At 46.0% G+C, this 26,503-nt stretch overlaps 1 protein-coding gene across 1 annotated transcript in view; it reads right to left on the reverse strand.

Annotated features, from left to right (window-relative positions):
• MYO5A (myosin VA) overlaps window positions 1–26,503 on the reverse strand; it is a 937,291-nt gene that overhangs the window by 81,579 nt on the left and 829,209 nt on the right. Inside the window, exons 35-36 of the mRNA XM_069624847.1 lie at window positions 4,532–4,678; window positions 2,395–2,549 (exon numbers count right to left, since the gene is read on the reverse strand). Of these exons, the coding sequence (XP_069480948.1) occupies window positions 2,395–2,549; window positions 4,532–4,678 (302 nt within the window). The remainder of the gene's footprint in view (window positions 1–2,394; window positions 2,550–4,531; window positions 4,679–26,503) is intronic.

The raw sequence follows: 26,503 nt of genomic DNA on the forward strand, positions 1-26,503 counted from the left end.
TACAATGTATGGATGGGAAGACTACACAAGATAGTCAGAATCTAGGCTACATCAGGGTTTTGTTGGACAAGCCAGGGCTTCAGTTCGTTCCTAAGCTGAAGGACACTGGAGCAGTACAGAATTCTACTGGGATGGAGTTCAAGAGGATCAGAGCATAACAGGAGAAGAATAGTTTCATCGTTTTCTCCTTGCAAGCAAGTGTAGTTTTCAGAATGGAGATGATCTTGCTGCAAGATCACTAAGTGCCACCCAATGTTTTTCGTTTGTCCGTTAGGTAGCCCAGCGCACAGTTTGTGGTTGCCTATCAGGTGAGAAACATGGTTTTGAACAAGACCCTTGCTGGGATGGAGAGTCAGTGTAATTTGTGGAGATGACCTGGTCACGTTTTCTAGAGCCGGTGAGCAGGCAATCCATGGCGTGTTGCCAGGTGAGCAGCAAGAAGAACCCCCATGGACAAGCAAGAGCATTAGGCCACCACTGTTCAGAAATGGGGCAGGAGGAAGGATGTGATCATGCGGAGTACATCTGATACCAACCAGTTTGAGCTGTTTATTTGCCACTTGTTGGAAGGATAGATTGCTATCCACGATGAAGCCAGAGTGGGTAAGGTTTGAACTCGTCCAAACACATTTCCTCCAGCTACTTTTGATCGGGTTCCTGCTTGGTGTGGTGGCGCAGGAGTACAAATCTGGCCTTTATGGTGTTAAGCATTAAGTAGGCACTTATCATTCATAATTTGAAAGGTTTCATTCAAGGCATAAGTGAGGGTGAGTGATATCCAGTGGACCCTTGACTTTTGTGTACAACCGTGTATTATCTGCATACCAGTGTATCGCATATTGCATACTGGTGTATGAAGTATCTCATCTGTTCTTCTTTGCATGCAATATTAGTGGCCTTTCTGAGGATCATCCTTACCTGTTTTTATCCATGTATGCAAATTATCTGTGTGACCTGTTCACTCTCTCAACATATTGATCTCAAGGAAGGGTCTTGCATTCACAACAGCAGAATAGAAATGACAGTAATTCCAAGAGGAAACCCTTTGGGCTGCTTTGGTTACATGTAAGCTTGTCTTCTCCTTACTTCCAGTCATATCTATCCTCAGCGGGAATGGGCAGTCATTTCACTGGCACTCTTCAGGCGCTTGTTCCCTCCTTTGCGTTCCGGCACCCCACACCTCGTAAACCATCCACACGATTTAATGCGAATGAAGCTTCAGCCAGGATGGTTGCAACCATCCTTTTCAAAATCTCAGACCAGAGATGACTGATTTCGCTGATTTTTCCGCCACGGGGCACTTAATTAGGGGCTTGAGGTCAATTTTCTCTAGGGACCGATTTATTTCAGGGAATGCACTCACATGCAGGAGAATCGAAGTACTCCAATGGAGTTGCAGGAACAGGTCTTTCTCTGGCCGCACATTACAGCGCCCACCGCCTACTCCTTCGCACCATTTACAATGACCAAGGGAGACGAGAGGTCACTTGATAGAATTCCACTACATTCATTTGAGTAAACGGAAGTCTCTTTTGAAAAATTCGAATTCAACTGATAGAGGATAATGAATGTAAAAGTCAGATCACAAATATTACTCGGTAACACCCAAAAAGAAAGAAAAACGTGTGGCATATTTGACCGAATTTAGGCTGTACGAAAATCTCTTACAGCCTAAAAATTTCGAACAAATAGGCCATACAAACCATTACAGTGCAGAAGGGCAGCGGGGGTATCCCCCTGCACCCTTCTTCACTGTAATGGGAGCTAGGGTTGCGGGGATGTCCTCTGCTCCTGTCTCAAAGTAAAAAAAGAAATAAAGAAAAGCGGGACCTGCAGCACCGGTTCCCATACACGCAAGTGAATGGAGCTTGCAGAGGGATTTTGGAGACGTGGCACACAGGGAGGTGTGCAGCCCACAGGTGAGTAAGGGGGCGGGGGAGCAAGGGGATAGTTTAAAGTGTTCAGGCGAGAGAAAAAAATATTTTTCGGTAAACTAACTTTCGGTTTTCTTTTCTCCCTCGAACAGTTCAGCTTCGTGAAAATCAGGTAAATCATATTGCTCATCAGTAATCATCTTTCTGAACCTTCACATGCTTTGCATAGTGCGCCATCTAGTGGATGTCTTAAAGGCATAACATTTGTTTTTTCAAAGTCGAAAAAAGGAGGATCGACAACAGCGTTCCTGCCCCACTTTCCCTATCCTACGTGGACAGGCAGGTAGCCATGAGCTGTACAAGGTTGATAAAAGGAATAGCACTGAAAAAGAACCTCCAGAGTTTAGGATCAGGCGGATATTGACCAGCTTATGCTTTAAATCCATAGCGCCAGAGTAGTGAACTCCAGACTAGCTCTATACGTGTCAAGTAACCCGTTCACAATAAGGCAGTGACTTACCTTCAATACTTTCTTGATGCCGTTAATAGAGGACGTCAGTAAGGAGCGCACTTTTTGATCATCATTCAGATAGTCCGCATGGCGGACACACATGAACATGATGTATGCTGGTAACCCTGGAATCAGGTTCACGGCGACGCCCCTCGGTTTTAATTCTGCAAGAAACACATTTGCAATATTGATGAGGAAAAGGATGTTTAACTGGAAAGAAACCACGACCTAGTAACCTCAGCAACAAAAAAAAGCTCCTCAATGCCTCTACATACCTCCGCTTCTTTCCAATGCTCAACGATATTTCACAAATCTCCACTATTGTCCAGACCAAACTCCTATTCCTACTCTAAACAGTTTTACAATATCAAAGGAAGTTCACAATATACTAGGCGGTTGGGAAAACGGCGTGAAAATATTGGGGATGTGGTGGTGCTGGTTAGGGTAATGGAACACTGCAATAAGTCTACATTACAATGCCACTGCCCTTTAATAAAAACACTAATGTAGTGGCAAGCCAAACAGCTTTACCAGATTATCTAAATAACACATTTTTTGACTTCCATTGTACTCCGGATGCGTTTTTGAACACAATGGCCCTCATTACGACCCAGGCGGTAAGGGGTTTACGCCGGCGTAAACATCGCCGACCCTTACCGCCTGAGTACGAGTTCCCTTAGCGCCATGGCGGATTTAACACCTGCTTTTAGCAGGTGTTAAAATCCATGGCGCTAAGGGACCTTGTTGTTAATTACGCCACCGTAATTTACGGTGGCGTAATTAACGCCTTCCCCACTCCCATTATGCCCTATGGGGCAAAAATGGGAATGGGGAAGGGTAAATGGGGATTGGGGACTTACCGCCCCGCCAAGGTCGGAATGGGGCGGTAAGTCCGCCAACCACCATGGCGGAGTTGGCAACTTAGCGCCATGGACCATGGTGCTAATAGCACCATGGTTCTCCGCCAAGGTCGTAATGAGGGCCAATGTGATTCGTTCTTTTTTGTACACAAAACCGATTCAAATAATTAATTTTTTTGGTCAATGTAAATGCTAATTAATCGTAATTGGTGACACTGGCCTCGTTACAAGTATGCCAATGTGGAATTAATGTGCCGGTAATTCCGTTTACTAGTACGATTACGCACCGGCATACTCCAAGTTTGGTGGTGGGGTGGCCTGAATTACTCCATCTCGGAGTTGGAGGTAATTCCGGCATCCCACCATTAAAAACGGACAGTATTACCAGTGCCAGTAATACCGGAGCCCCCTGACCCCACAGAGAGTCCTATAGAACTCTGCACTTACCGGCACCTGTAATATGCCAGTGATGCCGGCAGACCAGGTGCCGGTAACTAATTACATTTGGTGGTATCCTGCAAGATTTACTAGCAGGATACCACCAAACATGTAATGAGGCCCACTGTGTTTAGGGATTGCATTAAGTGAAGTAGGTACCTATTTGTACTGTAAGGGTGCAGAAGAGTCAAACACAGTGGTGGCATATTTTTAAAAGAAAAAGGAAAACCTATCCGGCTCTCTACCTCAAGAAAAAGATTAAGGACTGTCAGGATGCCCAATAAAGTGTCCACTGTTGTGTTTCCAAACTTATTGCCGTCCCTTACGGTCTATAATACCCAAGGAAAAGTGGGTCTTCTTGAATCAGAAGGAGGCTTGTCTCGTTCTGGACCCTCAACAGTGGAGTTCAGTTATAAGTTTAAGGGACAGGTATGTGGACACTGACACAGGACAGTGGACTCATTAAGTTACAAAGACATCACGACAGACCCATTAGCACTTTAGTGGAGGAGGAAAACCCATCATAGATAAAAGGAGAGGTAGGTTTTCTCTTTATTTCCATCTCAAATAATAGAATATAGCAATCACTATGCCACCTGTGTATCAGTCTCCTCCTTCTGTACACTTGCAGTACTCAAACCTCTTTGTCGTCGGGTGCTTTTGATGTCTCTGCTGAGTGCACTGCTTTTGTCCTTCAGAAACTAAATCATGTATGTTTACAAAGTAAGGAACAACACCTAATAATGCTGAAGTCCCATGCGTGTAGCATGCTCCTGAATCCCGCCATATGTGGTGAAAGACCTTGCCCCAACAGATGAACAATACAAACCTTTGCATCCAATACTTGCCCAAGATTAGATTTTTGATCAGCTTTGGCTCATCTTCCTTCTTATACTCCAACATTCCCTGGAATTCCTTTTCTTTCCTTGGAATACTAACAGGACGAATGGTTTCATCAATGATCTGTCCGGGAGACACATTGTCCATCTGGCCCACTACACGAAAGAAAACAATGATGGGAATGGTCACTTGGAAAACAGTAGACGTGCAGAAGTCAACATTCTATAATTTCGTCAATGGTACAGTGGAATGCAAATATAGCAACATTGCTTAGGCAGACAACACAGTGTTGGCTATACCTAGTGATAAACAAGTGAAATAAGGACAAAGCTTACAACACTCTTACTCTGCAGCAATTTTTGAAAGGGAGTTTTCTTAACTTTTCCAGTCACGCAGCAGAAAGCTTATGAAGCAGATGTATTAAGATAGCCCTCTAAATTCCCCCATGTAAATTGAAATGTATATCCCTCTAGGTGATCTCACTGTATACTTGATTACTCTACCAGCATTAAAAGGAAAAAGATTTTGTGCATGTGAATGCACAATTTTCCAATTGAATGTCCAGAGTGAATTCCAAACTATAGCCGCCCCCCCCCCCCCAACATAGTGACAAGTCGGTTTTAGTAATATCACGCAAGATGGGTCACGCTATATCCAATTGCAGTCCAGAGGTTTGAACCCATTCCTTTTGTGATGAATTGAGAGAATGTTTCCCTTCTCCCCAAGGGGGAGCCACCTTCCCAGACACCCGTGAGAATAGGGAAATGAGCCCACTCTGCAACTCCCTCCCTAGGGGTCGAGGCAACTGGGACCGTACCGGGAGAGACTACCCCTTAGGGGACAAGGACTCTCGTTACTGTGAGGAACTCCCAAAACCATTACACATAATGTCATACATGGGACTCTCTAAAATACCAAGGACTTGAAAAAGTCAATCCATACCATTATCAAGAAGAAAGAGAATGTGTCCCTTTATATGCAAGTCTCCAATCAACTGAGACGAGTATGTTGAATAACTAGTACCTGCAAACAACGAACAGAGAGAAACACATACACAGGCAAGGGAAGCGCCCTTCCTGTGTAACACCTGAAGGTGGTGGAACAGATGTGAGCTGTGAAGTGCTGAACAGAAGGGGAAAGACGCCAGACACACAGCCTATCCCAGGTGCAAGAAGCAGCAAGGAGGGAGCCCAAAAAGAGGTGATGGCGTGACCACAAAGGATAAGTTGTGGGCAGGCAGCCCACAAACCTATGCCGATACCATCAAGAGAATGAAGCGGCAACCTAACCGGTTACCCGAAGTAACACCGGGGCCCAGCAAGAGAGATAATCCCAGGAAGAGGACGATGGCGACAGCAACGAGGAGTGCGAGAGAAGCTCCCAGACAGGCCTGGAAACTTTCCTCTATGTTGAAGGTAACAGAGATAACAGGAAGACCAAAAGGGAATCGTTATACAGTTCAAGAAAGTCATCCCAGTACAAGTAACGAAAAGTTGAATACAAAACTGATTAATTTAAATTGCTTTTATGTAAGAAGGAGAATCATTGAAGTCCCCGAGAGGGAGTGAAAGCAACCTTGGATATCACTAGCCTGGGAAAAGGGGAAAGTACCCAAACCTTCAGTACAGAACAAAGGGAACAAAGGAGACAAGGAGCATTATGAATGGAATTACAGAGAAACATTTAGGAATTATATTGTTGTGAGAAAGAAGCTCATAGAAATCCTTGAGAGGGAGAACAAGAGAAATTGGATATCAATACCCTATCAAGAGGAAAAGCAGACAAGCTGTTCAAGATAGGACGAGAGGAACCTAAGAGAAAAAGAGTCTTATGAATTGAAGTTCAGAGAGACTACCAAAAGTAAACAATATACAAGTCAGAGAATGTCAGAGTAAGGTGAACCACAATTGTACAGAAGACCAGAACTACAGAAAAAGTGTATGTTTCCAGGTTGTTCCAAGTCCTCTAAAAAAGGATCAAAGAAAGTATAAAACAGTCTTATGGAAGAATTGCATGGACTGTTACAGAAAGTAACTAGAGACTATCTAAATATTACCTACGATTAGGAAATCCAAAGACTGATACAAGGAGTATCCTCAGGAGAAGGGAGCCATGCTCCTGATCTTAAATAGTGGTAGGGTCAGTTAGATTAGTTTGGACAGCAGAGTTATTCATTTGGACATTCACGGACTACGGACAAGCACCCTAGTTAGATATATAAGTAACAAATATCTCATAGTGATAGGGAAAGTTAGGCCTTATTCTTTAAATAAAAACATTTGGAACATGTCCTAAAAGTGCTGCGTTCTCCTTCTAACCCTCCACACTATGCAAAAGGTAACAGAATTAATATTTTGAAATCTAGGTTCTATTGAACGGGCGGGTTTCAGCCTCTCTGCCTCACTCGGTCCACTTCCCCCTGCTTATGGGAACAAGCTTTAAATTCTGGTATTGCTTTATATGCATCCTTTCAGTTGCAGATGTGTTTGAGCACTACCAGAGGGTGAATGTCCCATGTATGTGTGTTAAAAAGGGCCCAAATTACATCAGGGATTATATGTCAGTCCCTGTTCTGCTGCACGCAACCCATTTCCATCAATCCCTAAAGTGTACATCCTGTCAAAAACACCACACATAGAAGGGTCCATTGAGTGGAGGAACACAATACTTTCGGTAATGTTCTTTCTGAAGCAATGGTACTCCCCCAGCCCCCTCACAGATGCCTCATCTTGGAAATCGTCTCCAGACACAAATCTAGCTGGGGAACCTTTTTCCATTCACCTGGGGTTGCAGTGCAGCCTCGTGTCAGCTTTACTCTGTCTTTAGTGCCCATGACTCCAGATGCAATGCCAGGGGTGGTGTGTGTATGTATAAAGCTGGCTGCCCAACAGGACTCTACTTCCACCCATCTTTCCGCACACTCTGAGGCTGACGAACCACAGAAGTGCAATAGAACTGCAATAAGGTATGTGCATTCCTCAAGAGATTTAGGTTGTGAAGAAGAAGGGAATCTGTGAAAGGAAAGACTAATCCATCAGAATAAACATTAACAAAGGTAAATAATTTGGTCTTCTAATAGATTCCTTTCTCCCACAGATTCTTCATCTTAGAAATACTCCCAAGCAGTACAGAATAGTGAGAAGGTATGAGTGAAGGACCATCAACGACACCAGGAAAATCTGGAGGGCCACATGAATAAGGCAGGTGTCCTGACCTCAGAAAGAATCCCATTGGTACATGCAGTCATTTTTGCGGAACAAGTGCAGGGAAGTGGCGATATCGGATCGATGTTCACAGCTGGAAGACCAGTCTTGCTAATAGGCCACTTGTAGAAAATATCCTCAGGCCAAAAGGGACATCCTTGTGGGCAAGAGCTTAACTTGCAAAAATGCAAGGGACTGTCCACCTGGACTGAGGTTGGATCTATTTGGCTACAACCCTGTTCCTCCCCCCAAAGCAGAGAGATAGTCCTTTTCCAACATTCCTCATCCGAGACACATAGTAACGAACAGCCCTCGAGGGGCCCACATGATGAAATCTCTCTCATCCATCATAGTTGGATGTCTCAGAGGGAGAGAGAAAAAAAAAGACATGATGATTGATCTTATGAGGTCCTTGGGAAGAAACATCACCCACCAAGTCAACTTTCCCTTGGAGAAAATTAGGTAAGATGACAGAGCCTGGGGCTTACTCCTCACCACATGAAAGGCATGTCATCCAGACTGACATGCTAGCCGGCCTTCTTGCCAAAATGAGCAAATCCAGGACCTTGTCAGACATAGAGCCACAAATGTGTGTGTAATGTAATAAAAATATATGTGTAAAAATCTTTTTTTAAGTTGTTTTTGAAAATTGTATCCAAAAGAGTACATGACTAGTATGGCACAGACCGAATTTAAGGAGTATTGGTAAATGCAAGCATTGCTCGACAGAGTTGCTTTGCTGGGAATCCTCTGGGCACTCCCACACATTGCAACAAACGCAGCTGTTCCTGTTAAATAGAGCAATACATTAACTAATGAGCTTTAACATTGCACCAAATCAACACCATAATGGTTTCTATAAGCCTACCCTTGCAAGACCTATTTTGGCCATATTGTGACCCCGCTCCAGGTTCAAACAGACTTTGGTCTGCTGGAAGAGATGGCAAAAAAGGGCGAAGGAAAATGTAAAGAAATACAGGAAGAAACAAAGAGTGCTAAGAGGAACGGAAGAGACATTCGGATGTGGGGAGAACATGAAAGGAACAGCAAATAGTACATTATAAATGTATTGTCTGATGTGCGAGTGGCTTGAGATGTTCTCGGGCTACCCCAAGTATAGCAAGAGCATGTTTGAACAGCCCATCACTTGGATAAACTCGGTTAGAGGTCTAAAGAAGTAGGCTCCACAAGCCAAGGACAAAGAGTACAGAATATTTGTGTTGCTGATCTATAAACTATGGAGGTGAAAAAAGAGGGGAGAAAAAAAGCAGAGGACTTCAAGGAAGGGAGTGGGCTATCAGAAATGTACAAGCATCTCACTGTTCTCCGTTGTGGAGTATTATGTTAGTTAATCATTGTCCAAAAATGTTATAAAGAGGATGATGTACATTTGATCAAATAGACCTAGCTCATTTGTGTGAAATAAAAAACCCAGGAACCTTATAATCAATGTATATATTTAAACCGTAATATTTCTATTTCTTCTGGTCATGATCGGATTCTATTTCCACTGAAAAAGAAAAACATATGCATTAGTTGTAGAGTTCCAGTTAGTATGGATGCTGTGCAGGGGAATGTAGAAGTAGCCTGAGATAATGTACCTCTCAAGACCCCTATAGAAGAGAGGCGAAAAAAGTGAAAAGTCTGCATGCAAGTGGTAGTGCTAGCCCTCAATATAGCCTAACTGACCACCCTCAAGCATCTCACACAAAAGACATAGATTAGGAATCAGAAATAACACCAGAAGTCTTCAGCAGAATCGTAGTCCTGACGTCTAAAACAGAGGATGTATATACAAGGAAATATTAAAGAAAACTTATATTGTCTTACGTTAACCAGGGAGCCTTTGAAAAAGAGTAAAGAAAATATGGGATTCATTTGCCACAATATGATTTGATAGGTACACAACCTGAAGGCCGAAAAGGGTTCTGAAGGAAAGCAGTGTGCTTTCACATCCATACCAGACTCGAAGCAGAACATGCTGACTGAATCAACCTTGTCACATGTATCCTAAAATGAAATAGGAGCTGCGAGGTTGGCATCATGGAAGGAGACAGACAATAGATTCAATGTAACGAAAACACTTTTATTAACTTAAACGGCCTTATACTAAGGTGGGATTTCCCTACTGGGTCAGTAAGTTAAACTCAAAACCTATGCTGACCCTCATAACTAACATCAAAACAATGGGATGTTAACCATAAACTAAACCGTGTTCGAAAAGTAACGTTTTGAGCTATTTCCAGCTCAAGCTTAATCTTCAGCTTCTCTTTAAATATCAAAACGTTCACCACAATGTTAAAGTCACCTTCTGTAGGATTTAAGGTTATACGGTTCCACACTTTTAGATGTCAGGATACCCTTCCCCAAGTTCAATACAGTTTTTTTGGTAGCACGTCTCGGGGTTCTCTTCCCCAAGTTCAATGTCAAAAGATGTAATTAAAAGAAGGATCTTGAAGCTTTGTCTTTGAGCTCAGTTCCTACTTTTCTTCACAGCTTAGTGCTCCCTTCCCCAAGCCTTACATGCATCAATAGTAGTCTTCCCCTTGACACAACAGCAGATTTCCTCGTTAGCATATAGGGGTTCTCTGGTCTTGGCGCAGTTTGTGGGAACACACGGTCCACCCATTACAGTTTACGCAACCAGTACCCTTCAATTCTCTTTGTAGCAGGTCAATTGGGGGTTCTCCGGTTTGGGCACAGTAGTTGGACCACAGGATCCACCCATTACAGGTCACGCAACTAGGAATCTTGAGTTCCCTCTGAGCAGTTCAAATGTTCATTGAACAAGTGGTTTATCAAACGCAGCTTCAAAGCCAAACAGTTGCTCGGACTTGATTTCAACTCTGCAGTTCGAGATTTTCATTCACTTTTAGTTTCTTATTTTCTTTCAGTACATCATTAAACATCAACTTAATATTAGCAGATTTGCTGCTTTCATTCAATTCGGTATTGAATATTAGTAGTGTTGCTCTTTTTATTCAATTTGGTCTACAATATTAGTAATTTTGCTGTTTTTATTCAGTTTGAAATTCAATATTAACAGCTTTCTTAGTTCCATTCAATTCGGTATTCAATGTTAGCAGTTTATGCTTTTTCGTGCCAGCCGCCTTTTGCTCCTTCATTTATCTTCACTGTTCCACTTGTAATGCCAGTATTTATTCCCTCAACGCTGTTTGCAACCTGTGTAGGCTGCCCGGAGCGCCCCGCTCTCTCGGTAGCTTTCCCAGCACTCACCGGTTGTAAGTGTCTTCTTGTGGCAGTTCTCTATGGCCCTACTTCAGCTACTGCAAGCCCTGCTCACGTAGGGACAGTTTGGTCGGCGTCAGTGAGCTCAGTGCCTCTGCAAGGCCGGGAGCAGCATTCTTGGTGTTTGTTCGTCACTGCAGCTACATTTGCTCTCACTTCATGCGGGAAGCTTCCTTCTTCATAAGGGAGGCTTCCCTTAGTTTGGGGATGTTTGCCAGTATCTCGTTTTGGGTTCCACCATGGCTGACTCCAGATTCCCTGGGCTTCAAAATCTTCATCCAAGTTCCCCAGGTCTCTCTCTCTCTTACTCCTGCAATTCTTGGCCTTTTATAGAGAGTTAGACGTGAGCACACGGCACCACAGCATAGATATCGCCAAGTACAAAACAAGGTACATGTGGGGGAACTAGCTACCCAGCACATCAGAAGAGGCATCTACTAGTGTCTGAGATGGCAGAAACTGCAACTGGGGTGCAGTGATCAGCTGGAGCTGAGCCTCTTTGCTCTTTTGTGTCGGCACCCAACCCACTGAAACCAATAGGCCAGACCAAATGGGACTACATCACTTTGTAGAGAAACACTTGAGATTAACCATATTGAAATTGGGACTATGCACAATCATATGTGTTTAATCTTGAACCAGGGTTAGAATAACTGTTTAAATCTATAAAAGGGTGTGTACAGGGAAAAAGAATAAACGAGAAAGGGATTCACCTGCACAACCCGCAGCACACTCTAGGGTTTTATTGTTTCCAAGACCCATAGATAAAGCTTTTTATCTCATTAGGAGTTGACTAAATACTGAATTGCCAGAAAGAGTTAGTGGAAGTCTCTTCTCATCTATCCCCTAACCCTAGGTAAGTGGCACACCCGCGCAATCTAGGGTCAGACACCACATGAAGGACTAGATAGAATGGTTGGAGGGCAAGTTGTTTATAGTTACACACAAGGTAACTCAAAAAAGATAAATGAATAAAATGACAGACCTGTCATCATACGTGTGAAAAAGTTAGGGTATACCATCAGGTTCACCATCCACCAATAGTCCCCAAGTGTGTTCTTTTGGCTTTTTATACACATGTGGTCCTTCAATGGGCTGCTGGTGCATTCCATTATTCAATTTTGCCCGACTCTGATTAAGAGGCCATGCCTGACCTTCATACCTTTCATGCATCTTCATCCGAGTACCTAAGTGGTGAAAGTGAGTGCTGTTCATTACTCTTAGTTGCTTCTTCCTCATCTCAGTACTAGAGTGGGTAGAATGTGTGGTGTTCATTACCCTTCACTCTCTCTTTCCTCATCTCAGTACCAGAGTGATGAGTGTGTCCCAAGAGAGGAAAGAAGGGGATTGACCTACAATAACCCATAAAGGTCGGAGGAGGGCTAGATTGGTTGACATTATGATAAGGGGGATACCATGTCTCGCCTGAAAGAATCCCACTCTCATTCCCCAAAGACCCTCCACCCAGGTGATCTTCCCTAAAAAGTGACGGCCTTTCCCTGGCCACCTTCGTAGAGGATGCCAGGGGAGCAGGAGTGAGAATACCCTCAGGTTTCAGACATAGCACCTGTGATCCAAAGCAATTAGGAGCTCCAGCTAAACCATGCAGTACTGCAGGACAAAATTAGTGAAGCAGCAGGGCGTGGGTTCGTGCCATCTATCACCACCACCATTAGCCCTGATAAATTACACAAAACACTGTCCTGACAATCCCGAGCATGCTCCCCGTTCTTGGTGCAGCCATTAAGCCGTCCCCAGTGTGCCTTAAGCAGACCAAAAAAGAAACAAAATCCTATTAAACAGGCCCTACAACTGCCGCCCCCTCCCAGCTGTACATTATTTACCCTTGCGACACAGCCTGAACTGCACCAAGTACCCCACCAGTCGACAAAACGTGCTGCAAGCAAACCAGAAAGGAATGCCATCTCCCTTAGCGGAATAACCACCCCTGCACAGCCACAGGCCAATATTCCCATAGTAGAGTGCTGTAAGGGTGTGGAGAAAGGAGGAGCTAGACACAGGTGGCATCCTTTTAGGCAAAGATGTTTATTAATGAAAGAAAAGAAGAAGGAAACCTACCCATCTCTAAAAGGGCTTTCTCTGCCTCAACAAAATACTAAGGAACTGTCAAGAGTGTCTAACTAAAAAGTCCACTGTCCTGTGTCAGAACCCTACTGATGTCCCTTACACTTAGAACTAAAGTAAACCGTACTCGTCACTTCTGGGGCCAGAAGACTGACTGGCAAGGTGTGTGGGGGGGGGGGGGGAGTCTCCTTCCCATTGCCTTTCTCAGGATTCTCTTTCAGTGGCTCAGTGGGTAGTCTTGGTATACTCCCTGCCAGGTACCGCTAGGGTCCCAGAACCCTTCACTTTGGTTTCTCTTAATCGGGTCCCTGACCCCTTAATATGGTTTCTCTTGCTTGGGTCCCTAGCCCCCTCCGATAGGGTTTCTCGTGCTTGTGTCCCATACCCCTACTCATGCTTGGGTCCCAGACCTCTTCAATTTGGTTTCTCGCATTCGGGTCCCACACCCCTTTAATATGCTTTCTTGTATTCAGGTCCCAGACCCCTTCAATATGCTTTCTCGTGTTTGGGTCCCAGACCCCTTCACAGACCCAGGCAGCCCTGTACCTTGGTGTCGGGCTCCTGATCCGTGGAATCGGTCCCAGGCTTCTCCAAGTCTCCTGACAGCTTTTCTGCACCCTCCTTCTCTGCTTGCGCTGCCTCAGACAGCTCCGCCACACTTTCTCAGAGCAGGCTTGCACGTCTCTCGTCATCAGCGTCATGCAGCATTCTCCCGCGCGTGGACTTCCTTCTCCTGCTTTTCTCGGTCTGCCGGTCCTCGGCAGAGCAGGTAGGAGTGCCGGATTGTCACCATCCACGTTCTGCACGGCAGGATCTCTTCCAGTCCTGCTGTCTGTGGTGCTGGGACCTCGTCCGTGGAGCCTCAGGGGAGGGACTGACAAGTCGGTTAGTCCTTCTTCCATATTTAAGCTGCTTGAGGTCTGACAACTAGTGTTCAACCCAGTTCTCAGAACAGCTGTTCTGGGCTCATTGCCGCTTCTTCATCACAGTACCTGGTACAGATATTCAGTATTGTTAAAACTGTTCTCCCTCATCCCAGTACTATAGATATTGGAGGTTTTACATGAGTACATTGGGAAGTTTGTAAGACTACAGGAAGGTAAGGGAGAAGGTATTAAAGGGGTGGGTGAGCATTGGGAATACCACGTTGGCCCATGATGTCCTCTCTGAATCCCAGAGGAAGAATCCCTCCCCGTGAGATCCTCCCACTGAGAACCACCCCAGGAAGACTATCCAGCAGCTGTCTCACCTCCCTGGCCTCATGGAAAGGGTCTCCCCTCAGGGAGAAGGGAAGACATCATAGAATTCGTCACAAGCGCCCAGTGCCCTGAAAAGCAACCTCTCCCAGCCAGCATCAGGCCACAAAACCAAAAGACCTTCTCAACCAAGGTCAAATCCTCCTGAAGGTCTACCTGCCCTCCTCTCAACAATATTAAGGAAAGTGCATATCTTCTCCCCTGCTCTTGAATTGAAATACAAACTTGAACTTCCTGTTGACACTGGAGGCAGAGTTTCACTCGAAAGGGTTTCCAGCGGTGTAGGTCTCCTCCAGAATTTCCTGACGGTTCCCATTCATGGGAGAGCAACCAATGACTACACAGAGCGTTAGTGATAAAGTTCTCCATTCTTGCCAGATAGGCTGCGGACAGCAAGATGTTCTCCAGAGCCCAGAACTGCAGCTGCTTGGTTTCCCTGCACAGAACAGAGATCCCACACCACTTCCCATATTGAATCAATGAATGTGGTGGGTTGGAAGAAGAAGTCGGATACATTGAGGACATTCTAACTTCCTTTTGATTAACTTATAAGAAAGCTTATCTTTCCTTATTGCTAGAGTGGTTGCCTGCCTAGCTAAAAGGAACTGAAGGTGCTCATCTGTTGTCCGGAAGGAATGGCTTCAGTCCAAATTTAATTCTACCTGACCCTACTACTAATATAATCAACTTAAACGAGGCCAGGGGTATGGCTCAATTCCCCTGTATTATGTTATCTTCCAATAGTCTCTTTATATCAAGGTCTCTCTTTGTATTCGATTCCGAACACATTCTTCTATATAATCTCTGGATATCTCCTCAATTAATTCTTGTAGCAGTTCCACAATATTCTTGGATCTCGTACTCCCTTTAGTGATGTGTCTGTAACAACTTTCCTTGTGATACTTTCTCACATTCTTGTCTAAACTTGAAGACCTCTCAATCTGTTACTCCAGGTTTTCTTACCTTGGATGTGGTTTGATCCAATTTGGTAATCCCCCCTCCCCTGGGTTCTCTTCCTGTAACTATCTTGTTCACTTTATAGTCTCATCTCCTCTCCGTTATTACAGTATTTGATCCTATACTTTCTCCACCCCTTCACTTTTGAACTCCTAGTGTAATTTCCCTTTCGCTGATCTTTGTTTGTAGCCTTTATCTACTTCCCACACAGAGTTAATCGTTCTTCTCTTTATTTGCTTGGCACACTTCCGGTTAAACAGTTTTGTCTTCAATATTACGTCATGACTGTGACGGGTTTCGCTCTCCATGTAATGTTGTCCCGCCAGCCTTCTTCTCCATTTCTCCCCACTGCTTCTGTTTGCAGGGGAACGCTGCAGGGCATGGCCTTTGCTCGGGTATTCCTCTTCAGTGTTTGCCTTCTCGTTCCTCGGTTTCGCCAGTCTCCTTCCCTTCTGGCTTCTTTTGTATGTGGGTGCTGACATTACAAAGCTGTTTGAGCTTCTATGATGCTCTCAGCGCGGTTCGTTGGGTGTCCTGCCCACCACAATATGGATGTGGTCCTGCCACCACCTGTTGCAGAATTCCGCTCTCCTGATTCACAGCGGTTTCTCAGTTTTTTGATACGGCAGGCCTTTGGCATGTTAGACTGGTGTTCTGTGCTGCCTCGAAAGTTGCAGGCTTTCCGGTTCATCTCAGGTCTACCTCTCAAAGGTGTGCGCACTTCAGGGGGCTTAACCTGGTCAGAATACTCTCTCCTAGTCTTTGGTATTCCGCTCATCGTTGTTAAGTACACGTCTCATCTTAAAGAGACTTCTTTTTCGGGTTGGCTTATTTTAGCATCGACTTCAGCCAAAGATGCAAAGGTTACAATATTCTTCCTAGTATATAGTCCCATATTTGCTACTATGGTATGTGGTCTAGGAAGTTCCTCACAGGAACGGGAGTCCTTGTCCCCTAGGGGGGTTGTGGGGGAGGGAGTCTCTTCCAGTGAGGCCCCACTTGTCCAGAGTCTCTCCCAGTGAGGTTCCACTTGCCCAGGCCGCTAGGAAGAGTCTTGCAGAGCGGGCACGCCTCCCTAGCCTCAAAAGGGGCATCCCCCCGGGGAGAAGGGACGAATAGCCTTAATTTGTCACACCACATTGTAGTCTGCCATAATCTTGCCACATACAGATTGAAGAACAACAAATAGGGCCAGCCTGATACCCAATAGCTCCACAAGGTTAATGTACTACATCGCCTTTGCAGGGGCGCACAATTCGCTCAACGTAGGAATATCCATGTGAGCAACTCTGTCCTTTATAGCCACATTTGTGACTGTTAACTGCAGCCAATGTTAGCAAGTGGTTTCTAAGGGACCCCTGCAGGACATCCTGTGAGACCTTGCTCGAGACTTGCAGAAGGTACATCAAGTACAGCATGGCAGCCTCTGGAGCAAGCTCATTCTCAGAGAGGTCTCTGTAACCAGAAACATGCAGGGGGCCATAAGACGGTCATGGCTGAGACCCAGTGCTGAGACTGGAAATGTGTACCATCTGGACAATGCTGGTGACATGGTACCATGGTGGAATTAGCGTGCCAAAGCGTTTGTCCAAACCTGCCCCGATTAACAGACAGGTTAATGCTGTAGCGTCTGCCTAAGCGTACCATTCCAAACTTCTTAATGCAGCCAGACCCTTCCTCACACAGGAGAACTGCCTCACCATTGCAAGGGCAATCGTTGGCTCTAGGATTGGCTACTGCAATGCGCTCTTTTTAGGGACCTCTCGAAAGAACTTGGCCAAACTCCAACTTGCTCAAAATAACACCCTGAGAGCCGCTACGGGCATATCATGAAAATACCACATTTCTGAAGTCAGGAAAAAGGTCCACTGGCTTCCCCTCAAGGAAAGAATTGTTTTCAAACACTTGCCTTGATGCACAAATGCCTTCACAGGTTGCCCCCCCCCCACCTAGTCCACAGAATTGTCCTCCACACCACCTCCAGACCATCAAGAGCAGCGTACGCCAACAGAATAACGGCACCCATCACACACACAGTGTGGGCACGTGGCACGAGCTTCCCAAATAGGGCTGCTACCTTCTGGAACTCTCTCCCATCGGAACTCCATCAGATTGACTCTCACGCAGCTATCAAAACTAGGCTCTTTGTATGACATGTTTTCTCTTGTACAGTCGTAAACTGCTGCACATACTGTCAGTTTCCTTGTAATATTAACTGTAACTGATCACTATGCATTAAGTACCTTTGTGGGCTGCATTTTTGTAACCCTGAATCAAGCCTTTATTCATGTCCGATGCCCGAGGGCTGTAGTGCGCTCTATAAATTTAAATAAATGAATATAAAAAAAATGTAAAAAATAAACTAGAGCTCATAGTGTAACCTGGGAATTTTTGAATTTGAAGGACAAGCCCAAACAGGGCAGCAGGTGACAAATATGGTACATGGAAGCTGACACAAGCTTCAGAGAGCACATTAAAAACCCCGCCATACAGGTAGGTAAAGACATGAATGTAGTCACTCTTGAAACGATAACTTGGTGAAAATCCTTGGGGCTTAAATAGGCTGAAGGACAGGACAGCAAACAGGTGGGGGCCCGACGCTACGGCCGGTTCAGTCCTGCTTGGCCGCGGCCTTGCTGCCTTGGCGACAACGATGAGATCCTCCTGTCTTGCCGTGTCCTCTGTAGGCCTCCTGCGACGAGGAGCGAGCTGCCTGGCGGTACGACGAGGAGCCGCCACTGAATCCTTTGGAGGCACCTTGCTTGCCTCCGGTGTTCCGAAAGGACGGCCGCCGCTGTTGGAGAACGCCCAAGGCCCGAGCCGTCTCCGTGTCTGCATTGATGGCCTGCAGTGACTCGTCCACTGTCTTGCCGAACAGGTTGTTCCCGTCTAAGGGCATGTCCAGAACCCTGGTCTGGATGTCCTGGCGGAAATCAGTTGTCTTGAGCCAGCCGTGCCGACAAAGGCAAACGCTGTTGCCCATCTGGCGAAAACTAGTGTCAGGAATGTCCGTGGACACCGTGATGGCATGGTCCGAGGCCACCACACCTTCCTGTAGGATCTACAGGGCCTCAGCCCTCTTGTCGTCCGGGAGGAAGTCCAGCAGGGGAGTGATCTTAATCCACAGCTCCCTGTCATAGTGTGCCACAATTGCGAGGGCGTTGGCCGCTTTAATCATCGCCACAGACGAGATGACCCGCCGTCCCATGGCGTCCAGTTTCTTCCCCTCGCGGTCCGGCGGGGAAGTCGAAGTTGATGCCCCCACCGCTTTCTACTTGGCCGCCGCGGAGACAACCGAATCCGGGGAAGGCTGAGCCCTAAGGCACATGGGGCGGAGTCCGGGACACGGTACTACTTCTCGTACCGGTCACTCTTAGCAGGAGCCGTGGATGGGTTCTTCAGGAGCGTCAGCCCCTCGTCACAGATGTCGTCCAGTAATGGAACTGAGAGAACTGTCTTCCTCTTGGCCTCACACTGTTGGTAGAGGAACCCTTCCTTCTTCTCCTCTTCGGGGTAGAGCTGGAAAAGCTTGGATGCCCTGGCGATAATGGCGTGGAAAGAGCCAATTTCGTTGGGCGGGGAGGCCCGAGAGGGTGGTAAAGGAAGGTCCATTCCGTCGTCACCACCGTCATCATCCGTCCCCGTTGACACCATCTCCATTCCCGTCTCATCCCTCAGACCAGGAGAAGGAGATGAAGGTTGAGAAGGCCGTGAGGGCTGGAACGGAGGAGGGGGATGAGTTCTCCTCCGCTTGCTTGGTCGACTTTACGACGGTCCGGGCTCCGCTGGATAGTCCGTCGGGGGTAAGGGTAACAGTGTCCTTGTCTCCGTACACAAGGCCCGAATCGCCATCAAGATCGCCCTGAGTTGTTTTGTGGCATAGGCACCGGCTGATACGGTTGGGGAGCAGGCTCCGTCCCCTCAACGGCTCTCGGTTCCTCATCCGCCTCATCGGGATCCCTCCCGTATGACCGGGCCTCCTCGAACTTCTTGTTCAGGAGCTTTGCTATGCCTGCTCCCGGTGCTTTGCCTTCTGTTGAGCCCCCGTCGCCGGGGCACCGTCAGAGGTCTTGGAAGACCGCTCAGACTTCTTCTCACCTGCTGCTGGGCTCTTATCCCTTGGATAAGACGATCCTTCATAGTCCGTTCGGACATGTTCTTGCAAAATGCACAGTCCTTTTCCACGTGTGTTTTGTCTTCGGGAAGGCAGTAGAGGCATCGAGAATGCTCATCCTCCTTGAAAACATTCTGTAATCCGCATCCAGGGCAGCTCCTGAACAGCTTGGATCCGGGCGTCGCGTTTCCTATGTCCTGGGCCATGTCCACGCGGGGTAGGCCTCAAGATCTTCCGGAATCCTCCAAGAAGTGAAACTCAATGAAAATTTCGCCCTTGAGGGGCGTAGAAAATTCAGAAAATGGGTCCCCGTTGATTGTAAGTAGAAACGGTGGAGCTTGAGGCTCGATTGACTGAAAAAATGAGGTTAAACTCTTTGAAAAATCGCAAAACGCAGTAAAAGCTCGAGAGCTATAGCACAAAGACTCCCAACACTTGAACGTGCGGTAAAAATCTGAAGATAGCTGCCAGAGGAGGGGCTTAGGTAGAGGGCAGTCATTGGCTGGGGGCAGTATGACCCAGAGACCAGTGATTGGTTATTAGGAGAAAGACAGTTCAGAAACGAAACTGAAACTGATTTTTTCTTTGCAGAGGATTCCCAGCCTGACGACGGGGAATATTCATGAGCATGTGAATCCATGCCAGACCCCATGCTGGAGAACAGGAATGCCTTCCCGTTCCCTGTGCGTAGCAGGCAAAAGTTGTATTGTGGCCTGTTCAAGGAACTGCCAGATCTGGTGGATGCCAGGGTAGAGGATGGTTGAGGTGATATGAAATTACCTATAAGGCCTGGGCATCTAAGGTGGTATGTATCCTGTGATGAATCCTGCAGTCTCATCACTAAACCCCAGCCTAAAGTCGCATCCCGTGCGGCCAGGGGAAGGCAGCCGCACCTGATCCTAACCCTGGGGGAGGTAACATGAGGGAGGATCACATGGGAGGAGATGGCGTCAGGGGGAAGTGATGACTCAGTAGGAGAGATGCCGTATTCATCTTCTTTTGAGGATGAAATTCCCCAATACCCAAAAACCTAATGGCATGCTATCAATGTACAAACCCTTCAGAAATACCCAAAGCACAGATTATGAAAAAATCTACTAAACATAAAGTTGGTATATTGGGGGTTCAAGAAGGAATTTCACAACCTCTAATTGTTAGGATCCGCCTTATATAAAGGTTATAAACCCAAGGGTAAATCACAAACTCTGTTTACAACCTCCCATAAATGTAACAACTTTGGCAATACTCCTGAAAAGGGATACCAATTGGGGAATATTTGTAAACCACACTGCCTGAAGCCAAGAGGCAACAGAAGAGTGACGCAAAGGCAGCCACGGCGCAATACTCCTGATAACAGATACCAATTGGGGGATATTTGTAACCCGCATTGCCAGCCGCCAAGAAGCAGTGTAAGAGAAATACAAAGGCTGCAGGAGCACAACTCTTCTGATATGAGACTTGTATTGCCAACAGCCAAAAGGATATAGAAAAATAATCCAAAGACAACAAGGGCGCAACTTCCCTTTTATGGAATACCAATTTCGGGAGATCTTTAACCCACCTTGTCAAGAGACTATAAAGAGAAACAGTTATTGTTCAAGCCTCCTCACATAGGAAACCGGTGTGGAGAATCTTGGAGTAAGCCTTACCAATGAACACAATTGTAGTAGTAGTTTTCATTCTGGCAGGCGAGTATACAAGGAAAGGGACCAATTAGTAGTTAGTCTTGGCAGGCGTGTGTACCAGGAAAGAAGAAGATGATTTAAAGCACTGTGTTGTGGTAATAAGACATGTTGGAAAGTACTTGTTGATTTCATTTCCTGTGGTGAACGGTTGAATTACTAAAAGTAATTGCTGTTCTATCCTGACAAAGTGTTTTCTTTGAAGAAGAAAAAGTATGATGTGCTAATGATTACTTGGCATTTTGAAAAGGTTGAAGGTTGTGGAAAATAACAGTTGTTTTGGTTTGCAACCAAGCATTTGTGAATGAGACATTTTCTTTGGCAAGTGGTAGAAAAGAGTGAATGGAAAATACTTTTTTTGCTAGGTTGAACAGAACTTTGTTATTGCACAGAAATGTATTGGATCTAAACTTGGCTCAAGGTATTCCTGAATTGATCTAAGGGAATGAGTCAAACCATGGTCACAAGGAGTACTTTCTGAAACTTTAGTTTGAATTATGTTATTTTGTGGAAATGACAATTGCCAAACATTCTTGTATAATTTGGGTGTGTATATTAGTGTGGGGGTCAGATACTTTTTGGACACTAGGTCATTTTTCTTTAGTTTGCCAGGCAGGGACATCCTTGTTTGGTTAGGGAAAGATAGCCGCTTATCTTACCCCTTTTTATTTAATATAAATGGCAACTTTTGAGAAAACTATACATTTGTGCCCGTCTCACCTTTCACTCCTCACAATCCACTCTGACGAACAGGAGAGCTGACCATCGCCAGGGAAGAATTTCTGAAGGGCAATTTAAATGGGGTTTGAATGATGCCTACATAAAATCATTTGATCTCTATCCTGTGCGCAAAAGCGGTGAAGGAACAAAAACACATCCCCTGACAAATGATGTGGATGGCTACTAGACCGTCAACAAAAATTATTTCTCGGGTTTATTTTGATGCCTTGAACTTGATCGAGATTTATCCACTTAAGAACCAAAAAGTCCCCAGCAAGCGGTATATCTGGGAGCTTATCTTGCACAATCAAGTTAAAATCTCAAGGTGTGTATAGCAACCGAGCCCATCAAGCAAGCCACACAGTTTGCCATTTCTATACCGGCCTACAGTCATTCACAAGTTATGTAAGGTCATCCCTCATCTATCGTGGTAGGTTGTCTGCTGCATCTCTCTCTCTGGCTGTCCACTCTGGGCTCTCTTCCTGCTCCTTCCTGTGAGGCTAAGAAACGTGGTGTCATCTTCGACTCCACCCTCTCCTTCTCTCCCCACATGTCCAGTGTCTCCAAGTCAAACGATCAGTTGCACCTCCTCAGAGGTATTCTTCCTTTTTTCACTTTCCCCCAGAAGCTCACCATCTCCAGAGCTCTGGTCCTCTGTAGGTTGGAATACTGCAACAGCCTATTTCTAAATTTGCCATCTCTACTCTTCGACCTTTATAACTTCTCCAGAACAGTACTGCAACACTTGTCCTTGGCCTCAAGCCCGGTGATCGTATCTCTCCAGCTCTGAAATCTCTTCACTGGTTCCCTGTCGCTGTAAGGATCAAGTTCAAGACCCTCTGCATCGTCCACGAGGCTTTCTGGGGCCTGGGACTGCTCTACCTCCAACTTTCTCTTCCTAAACATCTTTCTTCTCAAGCTCTCTGCTCATTCACCTCCAACACTCAGGGTCCGATTCTTCACCAAGCAAAGAGTGGGCGCAGATCTCTCTCTCCTCAGCTGGGGGCTGCCTCTGGAACAGCCTCCCTGCTTCTCTCAAACTTGAGCAGAACCAACTCTGGTTCCGGAAGCAATTCAAGACCTCCCTTTTCGCTTTCGCTTTCTCTCTTCCTCTCACCTACTGATATCCCAGACTGCTCCACACACTAGTCACCTGGCTACCCTCTGAACTCAGGGACCTGCATGTTCAGTTGCCCTCGCACTGATTCTGGGCTCCCCCAACACTTAAGGGTCAGTACCTGCAACCCTACACTCCCTCTCTCTGCACTTATGAGCCACCCGCTGGCGGCACTTAATGAGTTACCTGCACTTCTCACTTCTCCCCTCCCTCTTCCCCGCACTTGCGTGATCTGATTGACACAAGCCCTAGTAAGATTGTTGTTTTGTCTTCCCTTCGTTTCCCCCTCCTTGTCTTGTTGGGCCTAGAAACACTTGTGAACAGGCACGTTACACATGCCATATCATATCCTTCACAATGTTCCACAACTGTGGGACTACCTAGTGAGGGTTCATGGGGCATTAGTAATCCTAAATACAGAGCTGCTGGAGGCAAAAAGCTCTGCACCATAGGGGGTAGTGTTTACTCTTCTTGTCCAGGGGCAAGGTTGGAAATTACTTGCCACTTACTCACATAATAGAAGCTTGAAACCCCAGCCTCTCAGCTGTACAGTGTCTGGAGTGGAAAACTGGATCCAACGAGGCAAGTTAGTGCTTTTTAGCCAAATCCTTTTCCACATTCAGAGCAGAGGCAGGTTTCAGCCAGACAGATGTGAGAGGATCTGAAATAACCGCATTAAAGGGGAGGAGGATTTCTTTAAGTGGGTCCTTCTTCAGGCTAGCTGCCATGTCATGCTGGGAGCCCGAGGGAGCAGAGATTCTTTGGCAACCAGGCATTGCAATAGTCCTCTGGAAAGGCCCATTAAATTGTCCAAATGGAGTAGCCTTCATGAATTAAATGGTAAGATGCTTCCAGGTCGCTGGTATCCCAAAGGCCAGAAGTAGGTCTGACCAAACAGACATTCTGTCAAAAGGAGTTCTTATAGGAACACCCCCACCTCAGGCTCATCAAGGGACTCAAGTGAAAAGTAACAGGGCAGCCTTCCTCCTCTAATATGTGCTCCAATTTACATATCTTGAACAAGAGGACTGGACAAACCTTAGGCCCTCATCATCTTCTAGAAAAGGATTGGTGCGGACCAGCACCCAGGCTGGTGTCGGAGCACCTATTGCTGCTGTACAACGTGAGAAGATGGAGCCGAGCTGTGTCGGGATTTGAGCATCCTAATCATCCATACGAGGCACTAACCAAACTCACTGGTGGACAGTGACAAGCAGGAGTTCCTCTTCAGGCTGGGGAAGGGACAGCAGGATCTTTCTCCACCACTGGCACCCAAGCCTGTCATCCTCCTGCTACTCCAGAGTAGGTTGGCAGATTCTCCTGCACCATTTCTTCTCTGTATTCCTTCTTTTCAGCCTCATTGGGCAGAGCATCCTCCTTTGCTTTTTGTGCAAACTGACATTTTTGTTTGGAAGCTGAAGTCCCTGCTGTAGCTGAGGGCTTATGAAGAATAAGGAAGTTCTTTGCGACAAGTGGCCTTACGGGGCATCCACTGATAGAAGCAGCGTTCATCGTTGTTATGGTAAGGGCCCAAGATCCAGACAGCACCTCTGTGGACCCGAAACAGATATGAGCTTCCTGGAGTCTTTGCAGCAAATAAAATCAAAAGCCTTTGAAGGAAGAAATGATGCAGGCCAAATTTAGCTATGAAGCAATGGCGTTCAGATAAGCAGCATTTTAAGCGCAAGGAAGAAAGGGAACTGTAGAGCGGGAGCTTCTGGAGCTATACATACTACCTATGACATCACACCAAGAGCCAAGGGCACCAATGCGGCGGAGCAGATGTGGAAAAGCAATGCAAGCCCTGGAAGTTGAAAAACATTTCCACGACAGACTTGCACCTGGTGGATAATTCGAAGATAAGTGTTAGGGAGTTTTACAAAAGTCCACCAAAGGTAGGACTTGTGGAGAGTCACACTTGGGACACAGGGTCAACTCTTAGTACAGGCCTGAACCACACATATTTTGTTGGTAGCAATGGTGGAGTAGCCAGGTTCATTTTAGGAGGGAGGAATAGCTATAGGGAAGTACAACAAACTTAGAGTATACGCATAGGCCAAAGAAACACGGACACACAAACAGTTATATAAAAATAATGGTTTATTTTATATGTACATTAAGGTAAAGGTGATTCTTCAGAAAGTGAAGTACTATAGCACACAATAAGTTACTTAGAAACACCAATGCAACATTTAGAGTAAGTAAAACACTTCTGGAATACCTTGAGAATGCCAGTATACAATTCAATAAGTAAAATACTTGTGTAATAACTGTTTGAGGTAAAATACTTTAAACAAGACCAACATAACTTTGCAATAATTTCACAGAGGTCTTAGGCTTTAGGAGTCCGTCCCTAGTTATGAGTGTCTCGGGGTCAGATTGCAGGGTCAAATAAGCAAGGCACAAGTTGTAGAAAGTCAAAAGGTTCCAGAGGAAGTCTTCAGTAGCAAGTAAGTAAACCTTTTGTTGGGGAACGGTTCAGTGACCTCACGAAAGTCTCCCTGAAGGCACACAGGCATTAGGCCTGGGCGAACGTGGATGGGCAAACTCCCAAACACACAAATCATCACTCCAGCAACAGAGGAGCAGCAAAGAAACTCTAGGTAAGTTCTACCAGGAGTCTCACAGTACCTTACAAGTGAGGAAGAGGCTGCAGCACGATGCAGCAGACCCGGTCACCGGATTCGTGGTCAGGCAGATGAAAGAAGGGACACTCAAATGGATCTCGTAAAAACTGTTGAGGGAAAAGGCTCCAGTCAAAGGATTCTTCGTGTTCTGTGACTTTTGCACCCTTTTCAAAAGCACCAGTAAAGAACGATTACCGCTTGATCGATTTGTCTCGCTTTCTCTATCCAACACTTTGGTGAGGGGACTTCAAGGAGAATCTTGCTTCTGGAGGTTCGGAAGCAGTCCACCAAAGTTTCGGGAGGATTTGGTCTAAGGAAGACGATGCACTGCACAATAGTCACAGGTCCCAGGGAATTGACGGTTTTCAGCCAGTGAAGGTCACAACTCGTTGTGGGAGGGTTGGAAATACAGGTCGTCTTGAGACTGATTGGACTCACCAGTCCAAGGGAGAGAGTCCTTTTTCAGGGGCTCTCCCGACGCTAGGAAGAAGGTCGGTAGCAGTGATTGCTCAGAAAGATATCTGGTTGTCTGGAAGTGGCTGCAGGCATCTTCTCTTCTTCCTCATCGATTTTTCAGTTCCAGTGGTCAGCTTGTCTGCAGCCTCCATGACCCGCTTTTGCAGGAACCCAGCCAATCAGCACCCATGCACCAAACAGTGGGTGTTGGCTGTCCGTTAAGAACACCCAGCTTCCCAGTTGGAAGTAGTTCCAGGCAGGCACAGCAGAAGGCAAAGAACAGCAGAGTTTTGGAGTCTTCCCCTGTTTCCTGTCCTCACACACACACTGGCACCTCAGCGGGCTTCACAAAAGGATTCCACCAAAGACAAAATGTTAAACCAGGTCCTCACCCAACCCTGCACGGCAGATGAAGGACCAAGAAACGAAAAGCCACCTTGAATTGGCGAAAAGAGAACACTGTCACCATTTTAGGTCAATGGTGACCCTTCTGTGCACAACCACAGCTGTGAGA

This window comes from Ambystoma mexicanum, chromosome 11, assembly GCF_040938575.1.
Source record: "Ambystoma mexicanum isolate Mex_15411 chromosome 11, UKY_AmexF1_1, whole genome shotgun sequence".
In the NCBI taxonomy this organism is placed as follows: domain Eukaryota; kingdom Metazoa; phylum Chordata; class Amphibia; order Caudata; family Ambystomatidae; genus Ambystoma; species Ambystoma mexicanum.